The sequence below is a fragment of the Rousettus aegyptiacus genome, unplaced genomic scaffold (assembly GCF_014176215.1).
Source record: "Rousettus aegyptiacus isolate mRouAeg1 unplaced genomic scaffold, mRouAeg1.p scaffold_m13_p_3, whole genome shotgun sequence".
NCBI classification, from domain to species: Eukaryota; Metazoa; Chordata; class Mammalia; order Chiroptera; family Pteropodidae; genus Rousettus; species Rousettus aegyptiacus.
Genome location: NW_023416306.1, coordinates 61,167,813 through 61,192,708, shown reverse-complemented (window position 1 = coordinate 61,192,708; position 24,896 = coordinate 61,167,813). Strand labels below are relative to the sequence as shown.

The window sequence follows — 24,896 nt, the reverse complement described above, 5'->3', positions numbered from 1 at the left end:
TAATGCTGCGAGGCATAATTCCACATTATAAGATGGTAATTCATGTCATTTATAATTAATAGCCAACTTGAAATTGCCTTGAGGATTTTATTTCTTTATCATGAGGCAAACAAATAGGCATGCTTACTTTAATGTGTTTTGAGTAGAAAAAAAATATGAATCTACTTGACTTAAAATCCAATTACATGTATAATATATCACATTAAATCTTTTCCCATTATCCATTACTGAGTAGATGGCACTAAAATTCCTTAAAAGAATGTGATCTGACCCCAAACTGGACAGACCGTATGTTTTCTAATTGGTAATTCCCTAGTGTCCTTTGAGAAGAGGCTCCTTGGAGTATCTGCCCTATCAGATGTCCCAGTGACTTCTCCTTATGGCCACGTTTAATACCTTTTCCTCTGCTTTGTCTCCCAAACTCACTTGTCCATGTTCCTTTTAAGTAGGAGAAAATGAGGAAGCTTATGGCCTTGTTGTTGTAACATTTCCCTTTAGAAGTCTTCAGTATGACAAGAAGGAAACTTGTAGGTCAAAAAGACCTAAAAATGGACCGAAACTTGGAGGTAAAGAGCATATTTAGAACAACCAAAATCCTGACCACTGGCTGCTCTCAATTTTAGCTAATGAAAAATGCGTGACCTACTTAGACAATTTCCCAAGTTATTGTTATTTAGAAGGTCTAGATACTCTGATTTGCTGTTGCCTACCCATTTACTGCCCCATCCCCTAAGTGGATGTGGGTCAGACCGTACACATTAGTGAGTTGTCCAGTGTGATACACATTGTTAAAGACACTCTTCTCCCCCCCCCCCCCGTATAACATGTGCTGTTAGCACAGTAGCGCCAGTGTTACATTTGATCTTCATTGCACTTGTGAAGTCTCAACTGTTTAATCAGTTTAAATACTCAGCTTTCCACTTCAGTCAAGAAGCATTTTAAAGCAGCGCTTCAACTGAACACTTCATTAATGTAATTAAGTTAAGAAAAACAAGTTCCATCAGTTTTTGCTTAAAGGATGTCCCAGTGCATCCTTTTCATTTCCTATCTTGTATCTTGTCTATCTGAATATATTAGAGAGCTAGAATGTGAATGCCTATTCAGAATGAGAAAAAAACTTTTCTGATTTCTAAAGCATTTTCCATTTCTGAGAAGAATATTATATTAGGTTACTATATAACCAAAGAGAGGGAGCAAACACTGAAGGATGTTTCTAAAGGAGGACACACATTTAGCAGAGTAAACTAAAGAAATATTTCCTACTTCAGCTAGAAGAAAATTCCATTTCGTTCTTAAAAGAAAAAATAGGGGAGCAGGTGGTACTTTATTGCCATTAATTGTTTAAAGATATCATTGTATTTTTCTAAAGCAGTTATTCCAAACACTTAAAACAGTTTTGGATACAAGGTAAGGATTGATACATGTTAGCAGTTGTATGATTTAATACAAGTTTTCAATACTTAGACTGTTTGGATACTTTGCTCTCTGTGCCTATTTCCATAGAAACTTCAAGAATTGTCTGTAATGATGCATGTCTTCTCTTTCTGTTTCAGAGTTAGCTTAAGTGATGGCAGCGATAGTGAAAGCAGTTCTGCTTCTTCGCCCCTACACCACGAACCACCCCCACCCCTATTAAAAACCAACAACAACCAGGTAAATTCCCAGGTTTGCAGTGTTCAATACTGCAGAATTAGATGTGATTGTTTTTACAAAGCACAGAAACTCTTTTTATCCTTTATTTTTAAACAAAGTCCCTCTTTATATCAAAAAATGGGAAACTGCAATCTTAGGAATAAACACATAGTTAGGGTTATTTAAACTTTTGTTGTCATGAAAAGTATGTTCCATTGGATAGTTTAATTAAATAGATGAAAGAAGAGATAGTGACAAAAAGTGTGGCCCATTTACTGTTGATTTTTATGTATTTTTCCCCTCAGCAGTAAGTAGACAACTTAATGAATTAGCAAGATATGACCTTTGGGGCCAGTATAAAGCCTGGTTCTTTGCTTTACTAATTTGCAGTAATTCACTGGTGGGAATTAACCTTAACTCTGATCCTCAGTTTCCTCATCTGTATCTGGGGATGTTAATACCTAACTTGCTGGTTATTGGGAGGATAACAACTAACATATGTAAAGATCATGAGGCAGTGCCCACACCTACTTGGCACTCAGTTGATGGTCAGTGTTTATTATTATAGGTACTCTGCCTCTGTTTGTTCATCCAGGAACAGAAAATCAACACTTGGGATTGTAAGGAATAGAGTTAAAAGACAGAGTAAATAATGGTCATTATCATTCTTATAAATCAAGCTTGTTAATTTGATAGTCAATTCAGCATATAGTTATTTAAATAAGGTCTAGGCAGAACTTTGAAAGCTATGATAAAGAGCTTTTCTTAAACAAATGATTAAGATTGAGATATTTCAAATTCTTACTAAATTAAGCTATTTTCAAATATGAATATTGTAAAAGCCTTGCTATACATTGAATTGGGTTATTCTTATCTCTTTGTTTAGACAGATTCACTATGACCTCTCCAATAATTATTTAATTCTAGTTACCACATGAATATTACTAACTTTAAAGTAAAAGAACTGGTTTTTTTTCCCCTAAAATTATTTCATTTCATGGGTGTCCTACAATTTTAAATGGCCTTGCCCTTGAATTTGTGATCTTTATCTTACTGGGAATGTGTGGTTTTCTAGCTGAAGATTTTTTCTTTTTAAATTTTGTATGAAGCATAATAAAGATCTCTTAAAATTCAAAATTCCTTATAATGTTTATTGGCATCTTAAAGCCATCATTGATAAGTGGGAGTAATACCAGTGTTCTTTACTTTACCAGTTACAATTCAACTGCTGTTTCTTTGTGTCCTACATATGAATTCAAGCCCAGCCTCATCATCCGTTACAGACTGGCTCTTCAAGGAGTTAGTGTATTCTTATTTTTTATCCTAACTTCCTGTAGTTCATGCATTTCCCCATCTCCAAGGTCAGCCATGCCCAGGGCCCAGCCAGCTTTCACCTCTGGTGTGGCTGCCCACTACCACAAATGAAGCATTTCAGGGGAAAGTGAAGACTGAGAGCATAGCCATTGTTGCCAGCCAGTTGAGAAGAGCTCTGGGCTGGCCAACTGGATAGCTTGGGATTCTTTTTAAAATTTTACTTTAGTAGAAGCTGGCAAAAGAGTTGAAATGAACCTTTAATATACTTTTATATCCAATTTAAACGCATGTACTTAGTTTCCAGTGGTGGGACATTAGAAATAGGTGGTGGCAGTGCCAGGAGTGAAGGGCATTAGATCCTCTTTTATCCCACTCATAAAGCTCCTTCAGCATCTTTCCCGGGCAGGGTTAAGACTGTGCTTGCTAAATAAATGCAGTTCCAACAAGCCCCTGTCTCGCCCTTCAAACCTAATAGCTGCCCCTAACCCTTCCCTATGGGCAATCTCAAGTTGGGCATTGGTTCAGGGAGAGGTCTTGATTCTTTCTCAGACTTTTTTTTTTTTTTTAAACCTGTCTAGCAAAACAAGAACAAAAATGAATAGAATCATTTATCTGGAGAGGGTAAAAATTGCTTTATTCAATTAAATAGCATACCAATGGTTCCTTGGCATATGTTTATTCAACAAATGTAGCTTCACACATGTGAATCATCAATCTGTCAGGAATACTCAGTTATATATCACTTTCTCCATGCACCTATAAGCATAATAAGAAAGTCCATATGCTTTCACTTTTAGCTAGTTGCGGGTCAGAAATACATGTACCATAAGACTGCTTCTCTCCTTGGAGCTATGTCTGAAAGCAAGAAAAGGTTTTTAAACTGTTTATTATTAACTTCTTACCCCCTGGAATCACCTGCATTGGGTGGGGTGTGATGCTGTCCCTTGAAATCAGTGTTTTAGGACTTCTTAAAAACATACTAGTCTTCCTTAGTTCTTCATGCCAATGAAGCGAAATAGTAAAATACTCTTAAAAATCTAAAAATCACATAAATTTTACCCTGGAATGTGTTTTTAGTCGTGTGTGTGTGTGTGTGTGTGTGTGAGAGAGAGAGAGAGAGAGAGAGAGAGAGAGAGAGAGAGAGAGAGAGAGAGATTGAGATTGAGAGATTGATTGATTATCTGAAATTTCACATCAAATAAATAAATGAAAACATAAAGGGATGGCCCTACTGGTGAATGAGAAGACTCAGAGTTTCCTTCTTTCATACCCCTTGGCCGTTCTCTGTAAGTTGATATTGATATCTCAAGCTTCTGTAAATTACTAGGCAAAGCTGAATTTTCCTTACCTTTTCTCAAATCTTCCAGGGACTAGGGAAGAGGGAATGTGCTAATTAAGTCAAACATTTTCTAACTATGGAAAAGAAGTGAACAGAGAGAGCCACATGTCAACAAAGCAAGTAATTAACCTGAACATTGTTAGGGGCAACTAGTGATCATTAACATAAAAGACGTATCAGTAGAGACTCCATCTGCTCAATAATCGAGTTGTCTGTCAGTCCTCACAAAGGGATGCAGAAAAATAGTCATCTTGAAATTTTGATTCTCAAGCTGTATCCTCAGATTAAGAATAGCAGTACAACTAATCACAGTTCTATTTTCGGAGGCTACCACATGTAGAAATGGTGCATCTCAGCAGTCTGGGTGGCTGTTTCGCTCAGTACAACTTAATAAGGAATAATAGTGAGGGAGTGTTGTGTCATTTTAAACAAAGATTTTTTTTGTTTGTTTTTTTTGTTTTTTTTTTTTTACTCTAAAACTCCCTTATGTGAATTTCAAACAAAATCAAAATTCCAGATCCTTCTGGGCTGAAAGTGTAGACGAGAGGGAGGAGAGAGGGGCGCTGAAGGAAGGAAGTGATCCATTGGACTCAAGTTAATATTCAGAATATCATAAATCACCTATCAGCTTGCAAGGCATGTTGAATGAAATTAGAATCTATCCAGTTAAACTGGTTTGAAATAAGCCTGTGGAAGACAAGGTGCTGTACTTTTATATTCCAGAGTCGTTTCCGCAAAGATAAGAAATGATCATAAATAAAACAATTGTCTTCAGCATGGCTCAGCTCTCTCAGAATGAGGTTTTGACAAAGCTGTTTATTTTGGAGCAGGGAGAGATCAAAGGAGGAAGATTAACTGAGCCCTCTCTGGGCAGCCACTCAGTAATTTGAGGCGGATCACTGACACCCAGAGCTTTTGTTCCTGCCACTGCAGCTTCAGAAGAAAGAAACTAGGATTTCAATGCAGTTTGGCCTGTGCTGTAGCACTTAGGGAATATGTAGGCTGGGACTTAAATGCTCCACAGTGTTCTGTTTTCTGCCTTGGAGAGAAGGTAGTAGAACTCTCTAAAACTAGTTAGCAAAGTTCCATTGCAAATTGAGAGCTCTCAGTTACTTTGACTCAGAATGTGGTGAGTTGGGGTTTGGGGGGACAGGGTGGGATATGGGAACAAAATTCAGTTTTTTTAATGCGCAAGGCAAGCAGGCAGGCACTGTTTCTTTCTCGCTCCTGAAATCTCAGCAGACCAGCTCTGCTTTGCCTGGCCCCACATCTGAGTTGGCGAGGAGTGCCATCTACTGACCTACTTACTCCTAGGTCTCTGAGCGCAGTTTTCCCTTGAGGTCTCGTTTCCAACAACAATAGTAGAGAAGGAAATTCTGAATGTAGTGGAGTGTTTGGTTCCTTTACAGGGAAGCCTTTTAAATAAAAACAATTTGCCTTGCTTCTGTTATTAAGTAATTCCCTTGTGTTGCTGAAAGTATTGTATTTTAAGTTAGCCTGGTCAAATTGGTCATCTGGTTATCTTAAATTAAAAAATGAAGAAATAAAGGCAATTCTTAAGAAAGACTGTTAGAAAGAAGCTCATTCATAACCTATGCATTATTCTAAATTCAAAAGAAAATACTTATAGAAATATTTGGTCTTTTCTAGAGTGTCATGGTGCTATCCTCAAAAAATAAAATGTTTATTAGTATAAAACTTAATAGCCAAATGGGAATCTGGACATTATCTTATTCATCTTTCTCATTTCATCTCACTTTTGAGGCCCCCAAAATGTTAAATAATAGGACTAGGACCTGAACTTAGATTTCTGAGACCAATCAGTGCTCTTTCTGCTACAGATTAAAAGTAAACTCATTTTTTAAAATCTTTTTTTGTGTTATGGGATATGGTATACCTTTGAAAAAAACTATAGTGCATGAGAGAGAGAGAGAGAGAGAGAATGAATGAATGAATGTGTGTTAGAGCAGAGAAGAGCAGTAGGAATATGAGACTTTTTAAATATATGCTTTATTTGGCATTTTCCTTCTTAATGTTAGTTTCAGATTATAACAACTCACTTGATAATAAGGTTATAATGAAAAAGACAAATTCATTTGCTTTTTATGTTTATATACATTTATAAATACTGAACAATAAATTCAGTTGTTCTCATCCATTTTAAGCAAGGGCCATTTAAAAATATTTCCTTCACAACCTCAATTTTGAAGATTCTAATAAATCAACTATTTCTTAAATAATAATTTGGTTTTCCTTTATATTAGTTAGAAACCTAGCTCCCTAGAGAAGCTTCTGAACAGTATACAGAACTACTGTTCATAAACTAAGCTATAATTGGTTCAGATAAGAGAAGAGGTACCTGGTATCTTATCATGGGTAAACCCATCACTTCTTGAAACACAGAAGAGAGTCCTGACTCTATTTCTTGATTTGGAGGATCCCAGGTTAGGAACAACCAGTGTCACTGATGGCTGTCATTATTTCTAAAGCTGCATCAAGTTAGTGGATATGAGTAATTTTTAGAATCTGAAAGTCAGATACTAAAAAGGGTATTTGAGTGTTCGTTCTGTCATCTCTAGTGTACTATGCACTGGTAATCATGCTGAAACAGCAGAATGAATAAGAAAAAAAATTCTTACCACAGGGAACTATAATCCAGTATAACTCAGCTGCTGTACATATGTGTGAGAGTGTTGTCACAAAGGAGAAGCATCCTTGGAAGCTTAGATCGATTTCCTTATTGTCAACATTTTTTTTTTAAGTTCTATCACCCTGACTCAGCATTTTGATGTAATTTATTTTCCAAGAAAAAGTAAAGTAAGATTAGAAGAAAAGACGTTGTATAAAGGTGAAATGCTAGTTGGAAAATGATGTTATTTTATGACATTTCATGCATAAGTGCCTTTGTTTAGGTGGCTGGTTAGGTAAGAAGTACTTGAAATCAAATTTAACAGTGTTCTCTTTGATCCCTAGATTCTCGAAGTGAAAAGTCCAATAAAGCAAAGCAAATCAGATAAGCAAATAAAGAATGGTGAATGTGACAAGGTAGGTTTCCAGTCCATTACTATGAGTGCTATGGCACTGGCATGTCTGTTTCTTTGTGTCTCCCTTCCTCATTAGAAGTGCCTGAGAGCAATTTATTTTCCTAGTCTTGCTTATATCTCCAGAACTAAGTTTGGCCTTGTGGTAGCATTTGCCCTGATGCCTAGATTGCCCAGGGATTTCAGGCATATTGAATTGGGAGGTAAGAGATCTGTGGTAGAGTTAGAAGGTGAAGGGATCAGACGTAAGTGGGCAGGACCTCCGATCCTAGTCAGTGTGCTTTTTCCAAGTGTGCATCATGCATCTGAAGTCGGACTGTAAGACCTACTGAGGGTTAGCCTCCTGGTGTGGGCAGGGTCCTAACATGTTTTTCAGGGTCGGAGCAGGTCTGGCTAATGCTTCACAAATCTTTCCTTTGCCTTCATTGCAAATGACGCTAGGAACACCTATTCAACTATGCTGACAAAGAGTTGTAGGTCTGAGCATGTGCAAGGAGAGGTTGCCTCTGTTCTTTCAGGGGGGTTCTTGCTAATTTGAATAGTGATCTCTATTTTTCATGAGACACTTTAATTTGCTGTTCATGAACGATGTTAGATGTGACAACCAGGAAGGCTTTTTTTTTTTTTAAAGAATTAATCCTGATATAACTGGTAACATGCACTGATACTTCCATGTTCAAACTTCGACTCATTTAAAAAGTTTCTAAGAAAGAAGAATAAAAAGAAGCAAGTAGACTTTGATAACATGCTTAAACTCACAATTTACCATTGAGTTCCCCTTCTCTCTGTAGAGGCATTGTTAGGAGGAGTGCATCTGATTACTTGAATTTTTTTGAGAGCAAATAAATGCAAGAATTGTTCCCTTTTTAAAAAGCTGGCTTGATCAAGGTAATATTTGGCCAAGAGAGACCTGTTCTGCAAAGGCCTTGGGCATCGAGTCCATACAACTTAGGGTGTGGTAGAATGGGGAACCTCTAGCCACTGCTTATGTATTCTTATTTATTTATTTTATTCTCTTTGAATTGCTTCCTAACATGCTTGTTCTTCGGGGGACACTCTTCCTTTCAGGCATACCTAGATGAACTGGTAGAGCTTCACAGAAGGTTAATGACTTTGAGGGAAAGACACATTCTGCAGCAGGTAAGAAATGCTTTTTAGCACAACCCTTTCCAGAAGCATCAAGGCTTAGTCTGCCCTGGGGTAGCACCTGGAGGCCACACCAGCCCCACATTGCCAGAACTGGGTTGATGCCACCTGAAGAAGTACAATTGACTCTTGAATAACACAGGTTTGATTTGTGCCAGTTCACTTGTATGTGGATTTTTTTTTTTTTTTTAAATATACAGTTGGTTCTTTGTGGCACCCAACCATGGATCAAAATACTGTTTTTAATCCATGGTTGGGAATCCACGGGTGTGGAAGGCTGGCTGTGTGTGTTGTTCTACATCATTTTATATGAGGGACTTGAGCATCTGTGGATTTTGGTATCTGCAGGGGATCCTGGAACCAAATTCCTGTGGATACTGAGGGACTATAGTTAAGTTTTGGTGGAGTCAAAAGGTACATATGGGGGTATTCAGCTGTGCAAGGGGGTTAGCACCCCTAACCCCTGTGTTCAGGTGTCAACTATATTTAGGGAGGGTTCTCACTTCCAAGGCCACCTGCAAGTCTGCGCTGGAGCTTTGTGGTAATTGTCTCCCTTCTCTCATGCTGTTGGCAGTGAAGACTGGGACTTGAGGAGGTGATGGTGATGGAATGTGCTGATCCCTCAGCCAGCTGATGCTGTGATGTGGGCAGAGGGAGGGGATAGTTGGAATGTAGAAACCTTTGGGGCCAGGCTTCTGGTTTCATGGGAAAACAGTGATAAGAATTTCAGTCAAGTGTTGTAAACATTTGTGATTCAATTTAGTAACCTTTTGCCAGTGCTATTCTAAGGAAAATAAATATTTCCCTCATTTCTCTTATCTTGTACAACATACATTCTATTATTATGAACTCAACTGTGGAATACTTGTAGAGTGGAGAAACTTCTATTAGTACAATTTGATGTTTTGAGAAGATAAGAAGGGTGGTTTTTAGTTTTCATGCAGTTACGTGTGTCCATTGCATTAACAGTGGCTATTGGTAAAATATTTTTTCTTTAACACCCAAAGAGAAAGTTTTGTTCTAAATTCCAGAGTGAGTTTGTAGATTAATTTACTGTTTAAATTTTTTTTTTTTTTTACTACTTTCAAATGACTTGAAGTTAGTACTTAATCTACCCCAGCTGTGTGTGTTACTTTTAAAAAAAAACATTTAATGGCTGATGGTAACATTTATATTCTGTGTACATTTTTGCTTAAATCTATAAATACACACTCTCAGACTTGCCAAGTTTCCTGATTGGTCTGATAAGCTTTTTAACCCTTCTAGAGTTTCAGATTTGAACAAAAGGCTACAGACCTGTGATTCTTAATTGGGGATAAATTGCATTTCTTTCATTTCCATTTAAGTGGGTATGGGCAAGGGAGCAGGATTTGCATGGCTTACCCTGAGACTTTGCTACTTTTTTTTTTTTTTTCAGCTTTCTCCTGTAGAACTGAAAATTGTTCAGCCTGTCATTTACTAGTTATTTGGGGCTAATTGACTGAATGGTTATGGTAGCTCTATTAGCTGATTTCCCCATCCCTTTCCAAAAGCCAGCTCTGAACCACTGTGGAGCAGTTGTCCTGTAAAGTTATTAATGCACGAGCCGGGCCCAAATAGTGAGTCTCACAGGTGAGTGAGACAGATGTTCGGACAGGGTTAGGACACCCTCACAAAGGAAGCCCAGCCGATGAGTTGAGGCTACGAGGCACAGTCTTTCCTTGGGGGGGTCATCAGCATTCCCAATTTCCCATTGTCCTTTATTTTGACCTTTGAAAGAATTCTGAGAGAAGATGACTTACTGGAGAATTCCCTCGAAGTGGATAATTTTAGTGTTCTAAAGGGTGAGAGTGATCTCTATGAATTTTTAACCTGGCATAAAGGCACTCGAGGGTGCACAGCGTTTCACCCTAATTGCATTCCCAGGCCGCTTGAAAGCTCTCTGTCTTTGGCCTTTTGCCTTGTAATGCAGCTGAGGCTTGTGATTATGATACCATGATGCATGTCCTGTCATGGTTTACTGCTTAATTAATTCCTATTGTAAAACCTAGCACTGTGGAGGACTAATGCTACTCTTCACCTTGAGAGCGCCTTACCTTATGGAATAATGCATTCTGGATGTCTGCATATTCTCCTCCATGCAAACCTGACACCCGAGACAGAATTTCTGGGGAGCCCAGGATCACATCCTAGGTCTTTTTCTATTTAATGCATCCAGCCTTTGCTGACACTTTTATTTGGCTCAAAAAAAGTGGTTAATATCTTTGTCTTATGCTGGAGGTATGCAGTACCAGTGCCCAACATCTAGTTTAGTGAACAGAAAGCATTGCTTCGAGAGAGTCTGTGTTCTCAAGCCACTTTTTCATAAGGTAAAAATATAGTACAATGGATATAGTCAAACCAAGAGATAGCAGTTACAGGATTAACAATTTGATTCTTCTTTAAATTGCATGTTCCACAGTTTCACGAAGGGACATTGAGTACTTCTAAACACCTTAGCAATTTAGCTCTGATTCTAGATTTGCATCCTACTTAGGAGGGAAAAAACTCTGAGGAAAACCTGGGCTTCCTTAAACAGTTTAGCAATTTAGATAACAGCTATTATACTTTTAGAGTTATCTTCAGGAAGATGGGTAATAAGTGGGGTATCTAAGTATTCCTTCTAACAATATGGAGATCTCTCCCTGAGACATGTTTTGCTGAAAATGACTGTCTCCTTCCTAGGAAATTGCCTGTCATATTTTAGAGTCCTTTGAAGGTTAGAAGCTGATAGCCTGTCTCTTAACCCACGGTAGGGTACATGTTGTCACATGCTAGACAGTGTTCCTCAGTCCATAGCCATGGCCATTCTACCAGAAGACCTAACTTACCCCAGATGCGACTCTACTCTAGGCAGATGCTGCTACAGCAAAGCTTGTTCATCACTTTCCACTCAGTCAAAAGGCTGCTTTAGGTAGAAAGAACCCTGGTTTGGGAAAAATATAATCAGACTAAAAATAATGCATTTACCTTTTATAAAACCAGGGTTGGGGAGGAGTCACAAATTTAATAAGTGGATATTTGCTGTTTAAAAAAACAAACAAACAAACAAACTGCATGGTACCCCCTAAAAGGCCGACATGGCGGGAAATAGCCTGTCACTAGAGTTTTCACAACAGCCACCTTCTAAAGGGTGAGTTAAGCAGTTTACATACTCTTCCCTTTCCACTCTGAGTGCATACCTATGCCTTTGCCTGCACTTATCTCTGCCACTCTATCTTTTATCAGTATTACTTTGAAGAGGCATTCATGTTGCAGTGTGATGCAGGGTACCGACACCGAGGTAGAGCCACACTGCATCTGCAGAGCAGAGGATTCCCGTGGAAAGTCAGGGTGATGCCTTCAGGGGCAAATGGGCTGTTTTTAAGCTTTGTGGCTTGTGTTTTTGGAGTAAAGCATGTTAATGCTGTGTTTCTGATGTTCTAACTATCAGGATTCCTGGAAAGGGACACACAGTTATTTTTCTTTAGGCAGTCTTTACTTAATTGAGAACTTAGGTATATGCTCTAATAATTCAAATCATTAGTGCTTTTCCCTTTGGCAAATAGTCCCAAACACCCCGATTGCTGCCACTACCACTGCTTTAAGGCTGTCTCTGCATCTGCCTTGATGTATTCTTACAGGCTCTCATAAAAATGCGGGGCTCACTTAGTTAGACTGATCAGTTCCCCTTATATCTTTGTGTGTTTGTGGCTGCAGACGGGGTGGGGCATGATGGTTGTGGAGGAAGAAGGAGGACTGTGATTGAAGCATTGGAAACGTACAGGATATTCTAAAACCTGCGAGATGACTGGGCTGAATTTTCTAGTGGGCAGATGTGCTTATTTGCTTTAAAATCAAGTGACTTTTTCTAGAAGGTACTTGTACTGCTGTTTCCTACTTACTGTCAAGTCATTAGAGAGCAGCTCTATTGAGTCACAGAAAGCTATTTTCTTAAAAGGGTAAGTTACCTGTCATTTTCAAGGGAAAATGTAGGGTTGTCCTCCTTTGACCCTCATGTTGTGGCTTTAGTTTGTCATTTCAAGTAGCTTCCTTCACTTACTGTTTTCCCTGTTTCCTTCCCTCCCCCCGAAAACTTTTCTTATAATTATAAAAAAAAAAAAAAAAAAATTCAAGTAGACCTTTTCTGAGTTTTAGCTTCTGGCGTTTTCCCTGCTTCATTTGTTTCAGTGCTAATAAAATGGTCACCAGTCAGTGAAGGGAGGAGGAAAAAGTTCTGGGTCTGGTAATTCATGTGCTGGGTAGTCACCTCCCAGATAATTAAGGATAAGTTTACATTTATATGGTCATCGTAATCATGTTGCCCTGGTCTGTATAGCAATATAAAGTTTATAAAGAAGCTTCACTTAACAGTATCTCATTTGATCCCCTGCACAACCCTGTATGATGGTAGAACAGGTGGCCTTGTCCCATTTTGCAGATGAGGAACCTGAACCTCAGAGGTTAGAGTGTTCTGTAAATATCATTGAAATAGTGAGCAGAGTCAGAAATTCATACGCCAAATTCAAGACTCTATTCCGAATGCTTTGTCACTTACCTACTGGCTAGCTAGCTGAGGAGAGGGATCTCACTCTGTAATAATTGTCATTTGCCTCCATTGTATAAATCAAAAGGCTATTTGTTTCTATCCTGAAAGAGTTCTCTGAAGAGGCTATTTGTGTCTATCCTGAAGTTTACACATTTTCACTGAGTCTATACAATTTCTATACAATGGAGCAAAAAAGACAATTTACTCTGGAAAGTACTCAAATCAGTTAAATATGTAGTATTTGGTTGCCTTGAAAGGTTTGTGTATGTGTGTCTCTGTGTGTATGTAGATGTATGTGTGTGACTTATCCACAGCTCTTTAACTATTGACTAATAAAACAAATGAGGGACCATTTTAGATCTTTTAGTGTTAATAAGATCTTGTTCTCTCTCCACCCCAAACACCCCATATAATAACAGGCCTGGAGGTCAGTAATTTCAGGTCAGTGTGGCATCTTAAAAGATGCCATTGAGGATGTAGACTCCTTGCCTTCCTGCTCTGCCACATTTCATATCTTGCATTCAGCCTCTGGAGGGGAAGATAGCTGCTACACTTCCAGGATTGCATCTTTATTCCAGACAGGAAGATGGGCAGAGGGCAAAAGGCAGAGGCCCGTTGTCCTTACCCTGTGCCAAAACTTTCCTGAAAGCCCAGTGACTTCTGACAAACTGTAAATAGCAGTATCTGCCAAGTGCTGCAAGTGGGTCTGGGGAGGCAAGCGTTCGAGCTGGGCGTGTTGCCGCTCCCAGAAAATCCAGCTTCTGTCAGTAAATAATGGAAAAATGGATATTAGGTAGGCAGTTGTCTCTGTCATTGTTTTGCAGTGGGAATAACTTGTTTTATTATTAAACCCATAGTTATATCTGTAAGTAATAGTTTCAGAGATTGAATAAGGTAATAATAATAGCTCAGTCAGTCTGGAGTTGTGCAACTAATTGGATGAGCCTGAATATGCCTTTTATGCTTCTGTGGAAGTCAAATATGTCAGAAATGGGGAGCACATTTTCTATTAATAGCCACTGACCCATGAGGAAGAGTTCACAAATTACTATTTTTTAAAGGAAACTAACTTCAAGAAGAGAAGGTCAAAAGTTTCTGTTTTCGATCTGAAATTAGGTAATCTAAAATGTCATTGAATGAATAGGCTAAATAATTAAAATTATTCTCTTTTTTAAGATTATTGAACCAGAGAGAATCAGAAGTAAGTGACAGAATGCGAGTAATAGAGACAACTAAAAATAAGTGTAAGGGTTCACCTATTGTATTCTCTGCATAAATATTTTTTATTTCAATCTAACACTGATTTTTCTCTCTCCCACAAGCTTAACTAAAATTAACCACCTCCATCCCATTTACTCACAGTAAATCTTGCACCACCCAGACACAGCACTCATTTCTGGTAAAATTCTTAGTAAAATAGGAGTGGAAAGACAAGTAACATGATAAAATATTCTTATAAACCAATAATCAACATTATTCTTGAAATTGAAATTCTAGAAGCATTCTCCTGAAAGTTAGGACCAGACAGCAGTACTTCTGTCACTACTTTTGTTTATAATTTTTCTGAAAGTCAGAGCCAACACAATAGGAAATGAGGTATAACTAATCCAAATGGGGAGCCAAAGGCATCCTTTGTTTCAGTAGATAAAACTTATCACCCCCAAATACCCAAGGGAATAAGTGGTAAATATAGATTCTAATCCATTTTTGTTGAAATATAACAAAATGTACAACTACATGAATTTTAACAAAGTGAATGCATCTTTTATAACCAGCACCTAAATCAAGCAACGAAACAGTTACAGCACCCCTCAGAAGGCTCCCTGAAGTCCTCTTCCAGTCACTACCCATGATCTTCAGGGGGTGGGATTGTAGGTGGCTTCAGATTTTTTCTTCATGGGTTTTTGTATTTTTAAAAAATTTTGCCCATAATTTAAGAAAAATGTTCATAATCATGTATGTATGGATGTATGTGTGTGTGTTGTGTGTATTCTTTTAAATAAGGAGTTTTATTTCTAGGCTGGAATTTCCTTACATCTACTAAGTATAATTACTGTCCATTGAGTCAGTAACTAATTTTTAAAGGGGTCTTGAAAGTATATCTCCCTGAAACCACCCAATCCTACCCCTATGGTAAAACAGTCTGTTGATGGCTTAAAAGCATGAATCAGTTTAAAGGATATGAGTAATAAGAATAGGTAATCTGCTCTCATCTAGAATTTCAAAGGATTAATAATCCTTTGGCTTAAAAATTGACTGACTCTTTGGTGCCATTAATTGTATAGGACCTTCTTGCTATAAATGAGGATATTAATCACTTGATTCCATATTTGACGCCCTTCATCTCTCTCTTTTTTCCTTTCGATGTCTACTGCTTATTGCTCAAACTTTCTCTTCTTTATTCCTCTAGATTGTGAACCTTATAGAAGAAACTGGACACTTTCATATCACAAATACAACATTTGATTTTGACCTTTGCTCGCTGGACAAAACCACAGTTCGTAAACTACAAAGTTACCTGGAAACATCTGGAACATCCTGAGGATACAACAACTGGATGCATCAAAAACTATTGGTTTTTTTTTTTTTGGTTGTGATTTTTTTTGTTGCTGTTGTTTATATGAAAACACTCAGAACGATGCAACCAAAAGGGAAAAAATAAAAATCAAACAACCTTCAGCTTTATTTTTCTTTAAAGCCAGTCATCATCTCTTGATAAAGGAGAGGTTAAAAGCAAACCAGCCTCAGCGGACCACTCTTCTCTCCAAGGAAGTCCTCGGGAAGAGTTAGCCTGGATAGCCTTGAAAACAAACAAATCAAACACAACACAAGAAAACTTAAAGAATGTGTATGGTATCACGTATCTCTCTCTGTGGCGGTTCGTTCCACAGGACGAATGCATATTCAACACACTGCCTTATTACATAACTCTGATCTATTTATTATCGCATACAGATATCCTAAAGTTGTCAAGGGAATGACACCACAAGACATTATAAGTACTTGGTCCCGTGGATGCTCTTTCAGCGCAGCGCCCTTGCCGTCCCAAGCCCAGTGACCTTACTTGTAGACCATGCCACTCTCCACCGACTTTTTCCAACTCCTTTAACTCGTTGCAGTCTGTGTTTTCCACCTTTTGTTTTTCCAGTTACAGGACACAAATGATCAACTGGGGGGACCAAATAACCACCCTGATTTTCTTCTATGTGGTCTCTTTCCTAAAAGTTGGGGCCCAGTTCTTGGCTGTATCCATATAATGATCTTGGACCATGGTAGAAAAAGCACCAAATAGGATCATATGAATTGCTGTCTAGCCTTAGTCAATAAACCTGTAGGACTTTTAAACAAAAGTGTACATGTAAACGTCCTGCATCCAGCATTGTCGAGCTGTCACCAACATTCTTGTGTCTGTTTTCCTGTTATACTATTAGATGAATATGGAAGTAAAGGCATTCCACAGGATCGTCATTTTTAAAAAAGGAATTCTGGTTCTGTTTTCTAAAGAAATGTTGTAGAAATTCTTAATTTGGATCTATTTATTAGTAAGAGTTTCAGCTTTCTTCAGCTGCCAATGTGTTATCCATCTTTACTACAAAACCTGGAATATGAGGTTTTTGTTCATTCACTTATGACCCTTTTAGACTCTTTTATATTTGGAAAATTAAAATCTTTGGGGGAAATTCTTGGTTATTCTGCCATAACAGATTATGTATTAACTTGTAGATTCAGTGGTTCGATACCTGTTTAGTCACTTGCTTATGTTTCCAGAAGGATTTCTTGTATTGGTGAAAATAAAGATGGTTGGGGAGGGGGGATATTTTTGTTCTTGATGTACACTGTTTTGAAACTAGAAATCTGTCCTGTGGCATGCAAAAGAAAGCAAATTATTTTTAAAGAAAAAAACGAAAAACAAAACCAAAGTACTTTTGGTGTCATTATTCCATCCTCTCCATAAATGGAGAAATGCAAAGTGAGAACAGCTCATCTTTCAAGTTTTTGCTAGGAACTCAACCGAAAAGAAAAGAAACGAAGAAATACTTCTGGATCCAAAGGTTCGTTCACTGGATCAGCCTTAAGAAAGTCTCTATGTGTGCTAACAGACCAGTATCTCCCTCATTTATTTCCATGCCAGATGCTGTCTTTTCATACAGAGATTAACTAGTGTCTGTACAGAAAATAGTCTTTCCAGACCCATTCTTTTGGGCAGTAATGTAAATGCATATGATAATGGAGTTATTTCTGCATTTTAAAAAGGGGATTTTTTTACATTGTTTCTTTCTATCCAAAGACACTATTTTTTTCCTTTAAAAAATGATAATACAGCCATGCTCCTTGTAAATTCTCTGAAGCGTCCTTCCTGAGGACAAGTGTACTTTTTCAATAATGTTATGATTCTGGCTAATTGGCATGAACTGTCCTTGAAGCATTTGTTGTCTAGTCCACTTCTCAATGTTTAATTACGGAAAAATTTTCTAAGTCATTTTGGACATTAGGTGACTGATGAGTTGTGTGTTTTTAGTTGTGTTGTTGTTGTTGTTGTTTTGAACTTTATAGGTAAAAGGGAAAGAGAATGCTTATATGGAATTGTTTGCAAAATTTAAAACTTTTTAAAATTTCTAACTGCTAATCCACATATTCTAATTAAGCCAGAAGTGTATGTGGTTTAACTAAAATATCTGTGTAGTTTAACTAGGAATGTATATATGTAGTTTGGGCCATTTTTATTTTTGTAACTAAATTGTGTGGCAAAAACTATGATTTGGCAATGTAAAGATTTTTTTTTTTTTTAGGTTACTAACCAAGAAACTAGGTAACATGAGAAATGATCAAACAAAAAGGTTAATAAGAAAGGATGCTATTACACTGATAAAATTCAGACCTAAAATTTAGGTAATAAAGCAAATACCTTCAGAATATTGTCAAAATGTAACTTTAATTGATAACAAAATTCGGAAAACCTTGTCTACTACTCATGGACAGCAAAATGAGTTTTGCACAACATTCCAGGGTAAGAGTTACATTGTTGATTTTTTATATACTCTTGCTCTCTTCTAATTTTTAAGTGCAGAAATAATAAATCCCCTTCCAATTTCAGATAGTTATATTTCTCTTAAAGTAACTCAGTTCTGCCATGTTTATATACACTGATCTTTGAAACCTGTTAAAAGATATTTTTGGCACATTCGTATTCTAACAGTGGCTTTGGTTTTTTAAGCACAAAAGAAAAATGGCAGGGTTTAATTTCTTTGGGGTGCGTGTGTGTGTGCGCATGTGCGTGTGCGTGTGTGTGTGTGTGTGTGTGTGTGAAATAAAAGTAATTGAGTGAGTGTGAATATGATTTGAGCCAGGCAGAGTATGATAAAAACTTTCTTTAAATTTTTCCCCAGTAATTTGAGAGGGAAAAATATATGTCCCAAACTCCTCACCCCTTATAAATTAGCTTTTGCCTCTGGTTTTGCAGCAGGATATGTATGAGAGGAGATGTTTCTATCTTAGCATACTGCAGTCATGTCAGGACCAAAATGTTTGCAGTTATTTTATTTCTTCACCATAATCCACCTCTCTCTTTATAGATATGTCTGTATATACTTGTGTATTGTGTCAAAAGTAGAGAAGAACATAAAAAACTTAAGACCAGGAGACAAAAACTGTAGAAGGAAAAAAATCATAAGAGAGTATCCTAAACATTTAAATTGCTAAACCAATCTCTCTAATCTCAATAATTACCCACCTTTACATGAAAAGAGCCAATAAATTTAGTTTTCTTCCACCAAAAAGATTGTCCCACCAAGAATGTTTCTGCTGATACCTTTACAGACCCAGCTAATCTTTATAAAAGACAGACCAAACCTGTATAACATCCAACAAACCATTTCAAGCCCCATACATGTTAACGAGTTAACATATTTGTTTAAGAGAGACTTTATTCTTAAATGTTTTAACTCTACCTAGATAATGGAGTTGGGTATTCAGTGTTGGAATTGGTCAGTGTTTGTGTTTGGTGCTTGTGTTCCTTTCTCACTGTGGATGTGATCAGCTCTGGAGTAGTTTGCCGTATACTTTTTTCCACCTTTAGTGTTTTATGTGCTAATACTATGAACTGCATACACATGCATGTTATAATCTTGCTTTGGACTGTTGCTCTAAAACTAAGACTATGATGCGAAGTCTACTACAGCTGCAGCGAATGCAGAGGAGTCGATTCCCATGGTTGAGTTTAGTCTTAGGCTGGAAGTCTACAGCTTTTGACCTCTTTTGTTTTATGCGATGCTTTTTTTTTTTACTACGTAGGCACTGCCATCACTGAATATTCCTTGTAAAGATGCATCGAAGAAGTCAATTTAAAAGGAAGACAAAGCCACCACTGTCTGTAAACTGTAAATATGTATTTTGGCACTTATACTCCAGTATTCTGAAAAGAGAGTTATGATGGAAATGCTGACAGATCCTTAACGGTGGCCAGAGCTTCCATGCAATGCAAAAATAAATTAAGTAAAAATGTATTATTGAGATTAACAGTGCAAGGCCAATACGTTTTACAAATCTGTCAGTATCTTTTTAAATGGAGTGTGTATGTGCAGTTATGTTGAAAAATACACTGTGTATGTGTGTAGATGCTATTATGTGAACTTCAAGGCATTCGTAAGATGTATTTCTCATCTCTAAAACCCATGTTGAAATGTAAGTACAGATGGACAGAAATAGGTGTTTTGCTTAAATTCATATCTAATCTATTGTGGCTCCATTTTCTTTACAATGTATATAGTCTTACTGATTTGTTAAGAGTCATTCGACCAAAGTTTGGTTTTGCTTTGCATATAGCAAAAATGAGCCCCTAGCCTTTCTCAAGAAGTGATGCTGGTCCTAAGAATGAATGAATGGAGAGATCAGACCAGCCGAGGACACAGTCCATGTCTCACTCAACTTTGAGTCCCCAGTGTGTCTGAGCACCATTTTCCGTGTCCTAAAAGCAGTATGTTTTTTTAAAGCTCTGCAGAGACTGGGCAAGAAATGGTGACACACATTCTTGGAATAAACTGGGTTATTTGTGCATGATATTTTTTCTCCCCTTCTTCTGCCCCCCATTTCTCTGGGAGGTTTCGTTCATAAGCAACGTGCTATCGCTAGACAGAGTCCGTCCGACAAAGGTCCTGCATTTACTTTAAATGCAAGAAATGGTACCTTGATTAGACAGGAAGGAGAAAAACTACTTCAACAAAGAGAATACTTTCAGTTTGGCAAATAACCAAGGAATTGGATGTAATGCTCTTCTTAATAATAAAGAGACTATATGAAATTTGAGAAACTCACTTCATCTTTAGGCTGACAACCCATTAAGGAGATGATAGTGGGCTGCCTTGTATCTTATCAACTAGAACCCAATTTTAGGTGTGGAAGCATCTGTCCCAGATGGGTTTGGCTGACGGTTACACTTTCTAATGACCATGCTTGCAATGGACTAATCTTTCCCTTGTTTTAGCATAGATACTCATTTGTTTATTTTAAAAATACTGGCTTTGCATTTTCTCCAGCATGGAAAAAGTCAAGATGGAAACCTCGGGCCTGCTGAAAACAACTCGAACTGCAATAAGCCACAGTTTCCTCCAATATGTTTGTTCCATTGTCTTAGGATTGTGTTCCTACTTGAATATGCAAGGGGTCCTGGAGCAAGATGGAAGTTTAACTGAGGCTTGACACCCAGACCTCTCTGCTTGGTAACCCAGAGACATGGTGTCCAGTACTAACGGTCTTGTTTATTCTGATTAGTGGAGCAGCTGAGTATCTTATTGGTTTCCTTGCCCAGGATACCACCCAAATAGAAAACACTGAGCACATTTCAGTGCTCTGCTTTCTCTGCCAGGTAATAGCATCCACACCTTCCTGTTTATGAGCCTGTTGCCTTTAGAAGCAACTCTATTCTTTTCCAGAGACTGTTAACTTGCCCTAGGCTGTCAGTTTAGCCTCTTGGTCTTAACTTCTTTTTAATTAAAGAAGGGTAACCTATACAGTTCCTGGTTCCTGGGGGCTAGGAAGAGGAATACATGGCACACATTAAAAAACAACCCGAGAATTGCAACTGGCCTTAATAGCTGTTAAATAACAACAAAAATAATCTAGCACCAACATGGGACGGCTCCTTGAGGCCACTTTTGTACTAACTCAGGGCGCTGGGGCGATCCTCACAGAAAAGGTAGCCACAAAAAGTAGGGAGATAGATGGTGAGTAAAGGCAAAGCTATTTGCTCATTTTCCCCTCATAATCATGTCTTCCACCACATGCAGCCCCCACCACAGAGTTCTGAAGTTTCAAAAGAGTAGAAAGGATAAATCCAGGCCATTAAAAGAAAATAATCAAAGCTATTGAAAAGATAAAACAAATGAGTTGCACTAAAAGGGCCGTCTGTGCAAGTAATAAGGTTGAAATACTGATACTGATTTCCTAGCCGAACAGCATTCCTCACACATGTGGTTTGTGTATCCGCGTCTGGGTGGGTGGTCTGGTGAGAAGTGCTAAATGCAGCAAGATGGCTTAGTTTTTGAGCAGTGGAGGGAAGCTTTGGGACAGGCTCAGCAGTGGCATCTAAGGCCCCTGCAACATAAAGAGGCTTTCCTTTTGCTTTGTTCCAGGAGGGAAAGTTTTAACTTGGCTTATTCATTTAAATATGAGTCTCTATTCTGCACAGAATCCAAAGGGTAGGAGTTTTTTGTGTGTGTTCATGTCCTCGTCCCTCGTCCCAGCCCTAGGGGGTGGGATGTGTGGCAGAGAATGTAATAATTCTCCATTTGTTCTAATTTATTCCCTGGGTGCTAGGCAACTATGAACATCTCTTTTGAAAGTGATGCTATTTTCAACAACACCTTCGTCTAGATAGAACAGGAAAGAGTGTTAAATTAAAGGCACAAACTATGAATACAGTCTACGAACAAAAGCCAGAGGAAGAAGGTGTCCCTCAAAGGTACATTTACACTAACAAGAATGCCTAATGAAGTACACTCAGTTCAAGGAGGGGAGAGACTTGTTACGACAACCTTCCACTACTCAGAAAACGTGGTGCCCATTGTTGGCTTTTGACAGGCATGCATCATTGTCATCTAATGCCTGAACACAGATTGCTTCATGAAAATTTCTCAGAATATTCCTCAGAATGTGGTTTTTATTTTGGCCATTAATCGCTTGGGGGATAGATCATTGTTTTCCAAATTATGTTTATCTGTTTACAGGTTTATTGCCTGCTCCCCCACTAGGCCCAGGACTTTGTCTTGTTGTTACCACAGACTCTCCAGGCCCTAGAACGATTAATTCCAGGACATACTAGGCACCCATATTTGTTGAACAAAAATGTGGGAGCATTTTTGACATTTTATAAAACAATGATTTTGTGTTTAAATAAGTTTGGAAAAACTACCCAGGATATGACCCTATTGACAATTCATGACACACTACGTATTAAATCTCTGGGAAGTCATATGTCCTAACAACAAAAACTAAACATTTAACACAATAGGTTCTCAAACTGCATGTAACACAAAAGTAGTTACACAAGATTATAATAGATGTTTTGCTTTTAAATTCCTTGATTAGAATATTTTGTATACTGTATTTCATTCAAGATTTACAACATAAATTGGGATGCTACCATTGGTTTAGAGAAAGAAAATACAGCTATTAACATGCCCAGAAGTGATTTTCTGGGTTAGGTGATCATTTCTTGTGCACACTGGAACATTTTTGTGAATAAAATGGAACAGGATTAATAATTATCTCAGGACAATGCAAATAAACTGGGACTGTCTTTGACAAACCAGGACATGTGGTCACCCATTTCCAAGGAACACACTTTGGGGACAGGCTAAACTGAAAATGCACTCTCAGTTTTCTCTCTATCACTTGGGTATGTGTATGATAGGGGCATTTAGGCTCTTTATGGTAACAGGAGAGCATCTTCACAGTGGAGGCAGGACCATAGGATCCAGGGTGTAAAGGACGTTTTCAATGCTGCCTTCTTGGTTGACCTGGTCCCTGGGCCATTCTTCACCTCCTACCACTGTGCCTGTGTTAGCCTATCGTTTGAGTAGGCGAGTAGGCCAGCAGGGATGATTAATCCTTTCTACAATGTATGCAAGGAGGACCCATTTCATATATTGGGTCCCTGGTCTGTGGCCCTGTTCAGAGTCTACTGCTTGTTGAGGTTGTGGTGTTTCTTCACAGGATACCTGACACCTTTCCTGGAGATGCTACCTCTTCATTGCCACCTGCTCAGTCACTCTGCTGCTGTTTCCTGGAGGTCAGCAACCCATCCCCATAATGCTGGAGCTGCTCAGTCAGCAGGTTCTCTCACTGTTGGAATATGTTCTGGAATTTTGCCGCTCTCCACTCTGTCTCCAGGTCCTGCTACCTGATATCCTTTGATATTTTAGTGGTTCCAAGTTGCATGGGTGCAATTCTAAACAAACATTGAAAAAATGTCGAATGAATGGCTGTAAATAAATCTCTTGGCTTGCAAGTGGGTTGCTACGTTGATGTCATTCTCTGCTGCCTCTTTCTCCAAAATTTCGTCTCTTATTCAGCTATTGTATTAAAGGCAGTATAGTATGGTGACAAAAATCACAGACATAGTAGTTAGAAAGTCTTGGTTTTGAATCCCAGCTCTGCCACTCCTAGCCCTGTAACCTGGAATGAAGCTTTCCTGATCCTTGGTATTCTTATCTGTAAAATGGGACTAACAATGTACCTGTTTTAAAGTTGTAAAGATTAGATATTTGTAGAGCACTTAGCACACTGTGCCTATTTCTGCAGTAAAGCGCTCAATAAATGGTAGTGATTTTTATTTTTATTGTGCTATTGGAGTCTGATGAGAACTTTCTATTCTCTTTCATTGGTGGAGAATTTTGCCAACACAAAGGATTGTCCTAGTGCTGTCTACTGTTGAACTTCGAGTGTCGTTAGCCTAATTGTCAGCCTGCTGTTATGTGTCCAATACACTAACGGCCATGGGCACTGCCCATCCTCACAGGCATGTTCTTGCAGGGCGGCTGTCAGCTATGTCACTGGTGCCTTTGAAGCCAGTTTCAGCCCAAAGAAAGGAAAGGGAGCCAGAAGTAAAACATCACAGTTTTCAGGTATCTTTCTGGCCTCAGAGCTAGGTTACATAAAAGAAGATTGAACAAAGTTTTACTTGATGTGCTCAGTTACTGGAGGTAATGTTGTTAAGGTTTAGGTCCCCTTGCATGGCTACAAACTTCCTAATCCTATACAACCGTGTGATGACTGTCCTGGGCCACAGGAGGACGGGGAGAGCACATTCTTTCAAGCATGACTTTATGACATCTGGGGTGGGGACGGTGGTTATACAGTGTGAGTATCATTGCAATCTTGACACAGCAATGGCTTACCACTTTGGTAAAGAGTTTTGGGTGGGAGGCCATCCTTTTGATGATGTTGGTCATTTCACCTGAAGTAAGCCTAGGCCATGACCTTGGTTAGCTGCATGTTCTGCACACTTATCATAAAGACCTTAGAATGATACCATTTTTTTTTAAGGCAGACATGTACATTATGTAGATGTTATATCAAGTAGATGTAGATGTAAGATAACAATGACCTGTGATTTGATTTACAGCAAACATTTCAGTAACTCATTTCAGCATATACTCTTGAAAACCACACCACGATTTTGAAAAGATGTGGTTGGCCACATCACTTTGTAGAGAACCCCATTGTAGCCTTTTGCTATGTTTGAAATGCAAAGAGATGCTACTTCAGTCACTGTTCTCTGTATTCTTTTTTCCCTTAAATATTATGGGATGTATTAATTTCCTAGGGCTGCTGTAACAAATACCCACAAACTTAGTGGCTTAAAACAACTCAGATGGATTAT

General features: G+C 38.2%; 1 protein-coding gene across 4 annotated transcripts in view; it reads left to right on the top strand.

Moving 5' to 3' along the window:
• The window catches only part of MLLT3 (MLLT3 super elongation complex subunit), a 235,753-nt gene extending 211,907 nt beyond the window's left edge, over window positions 1-23,846 (top strand). For 2 of the 4 annotated variants that reach the window (XM_016160421.2, XM_036217963.1), the window contains exons 8-11: window positions 1,554-1,653; window positions 7,259-7,330; window positions 8,395-8,466; window positions 15,429-23,846. In XM_016160421.2, coding sequence (XP_016015907.2) covers window positions 1,554-1,653; window positions 7,259-7,330; window positions 8,395-8,466; window positions 15,429-15,560 — 376 coding nt within the window. In that variant the 3' untranslated portion in view covers window positions 15,561-23,846. The remainder of the gene's footprint in view (window positions 1-1,553; window positions 1,654-7,258; window positions 7,331-8,394; window positions 8,467-15,428) is intronic. The other 2 variants (XR_004950019.1, XR_004950018.1) reach the window with 2 other exon arrangements.
• The last annotated feature ends 1,050 nt before the right edge of the window (window positions 23,847-24,896 follow it).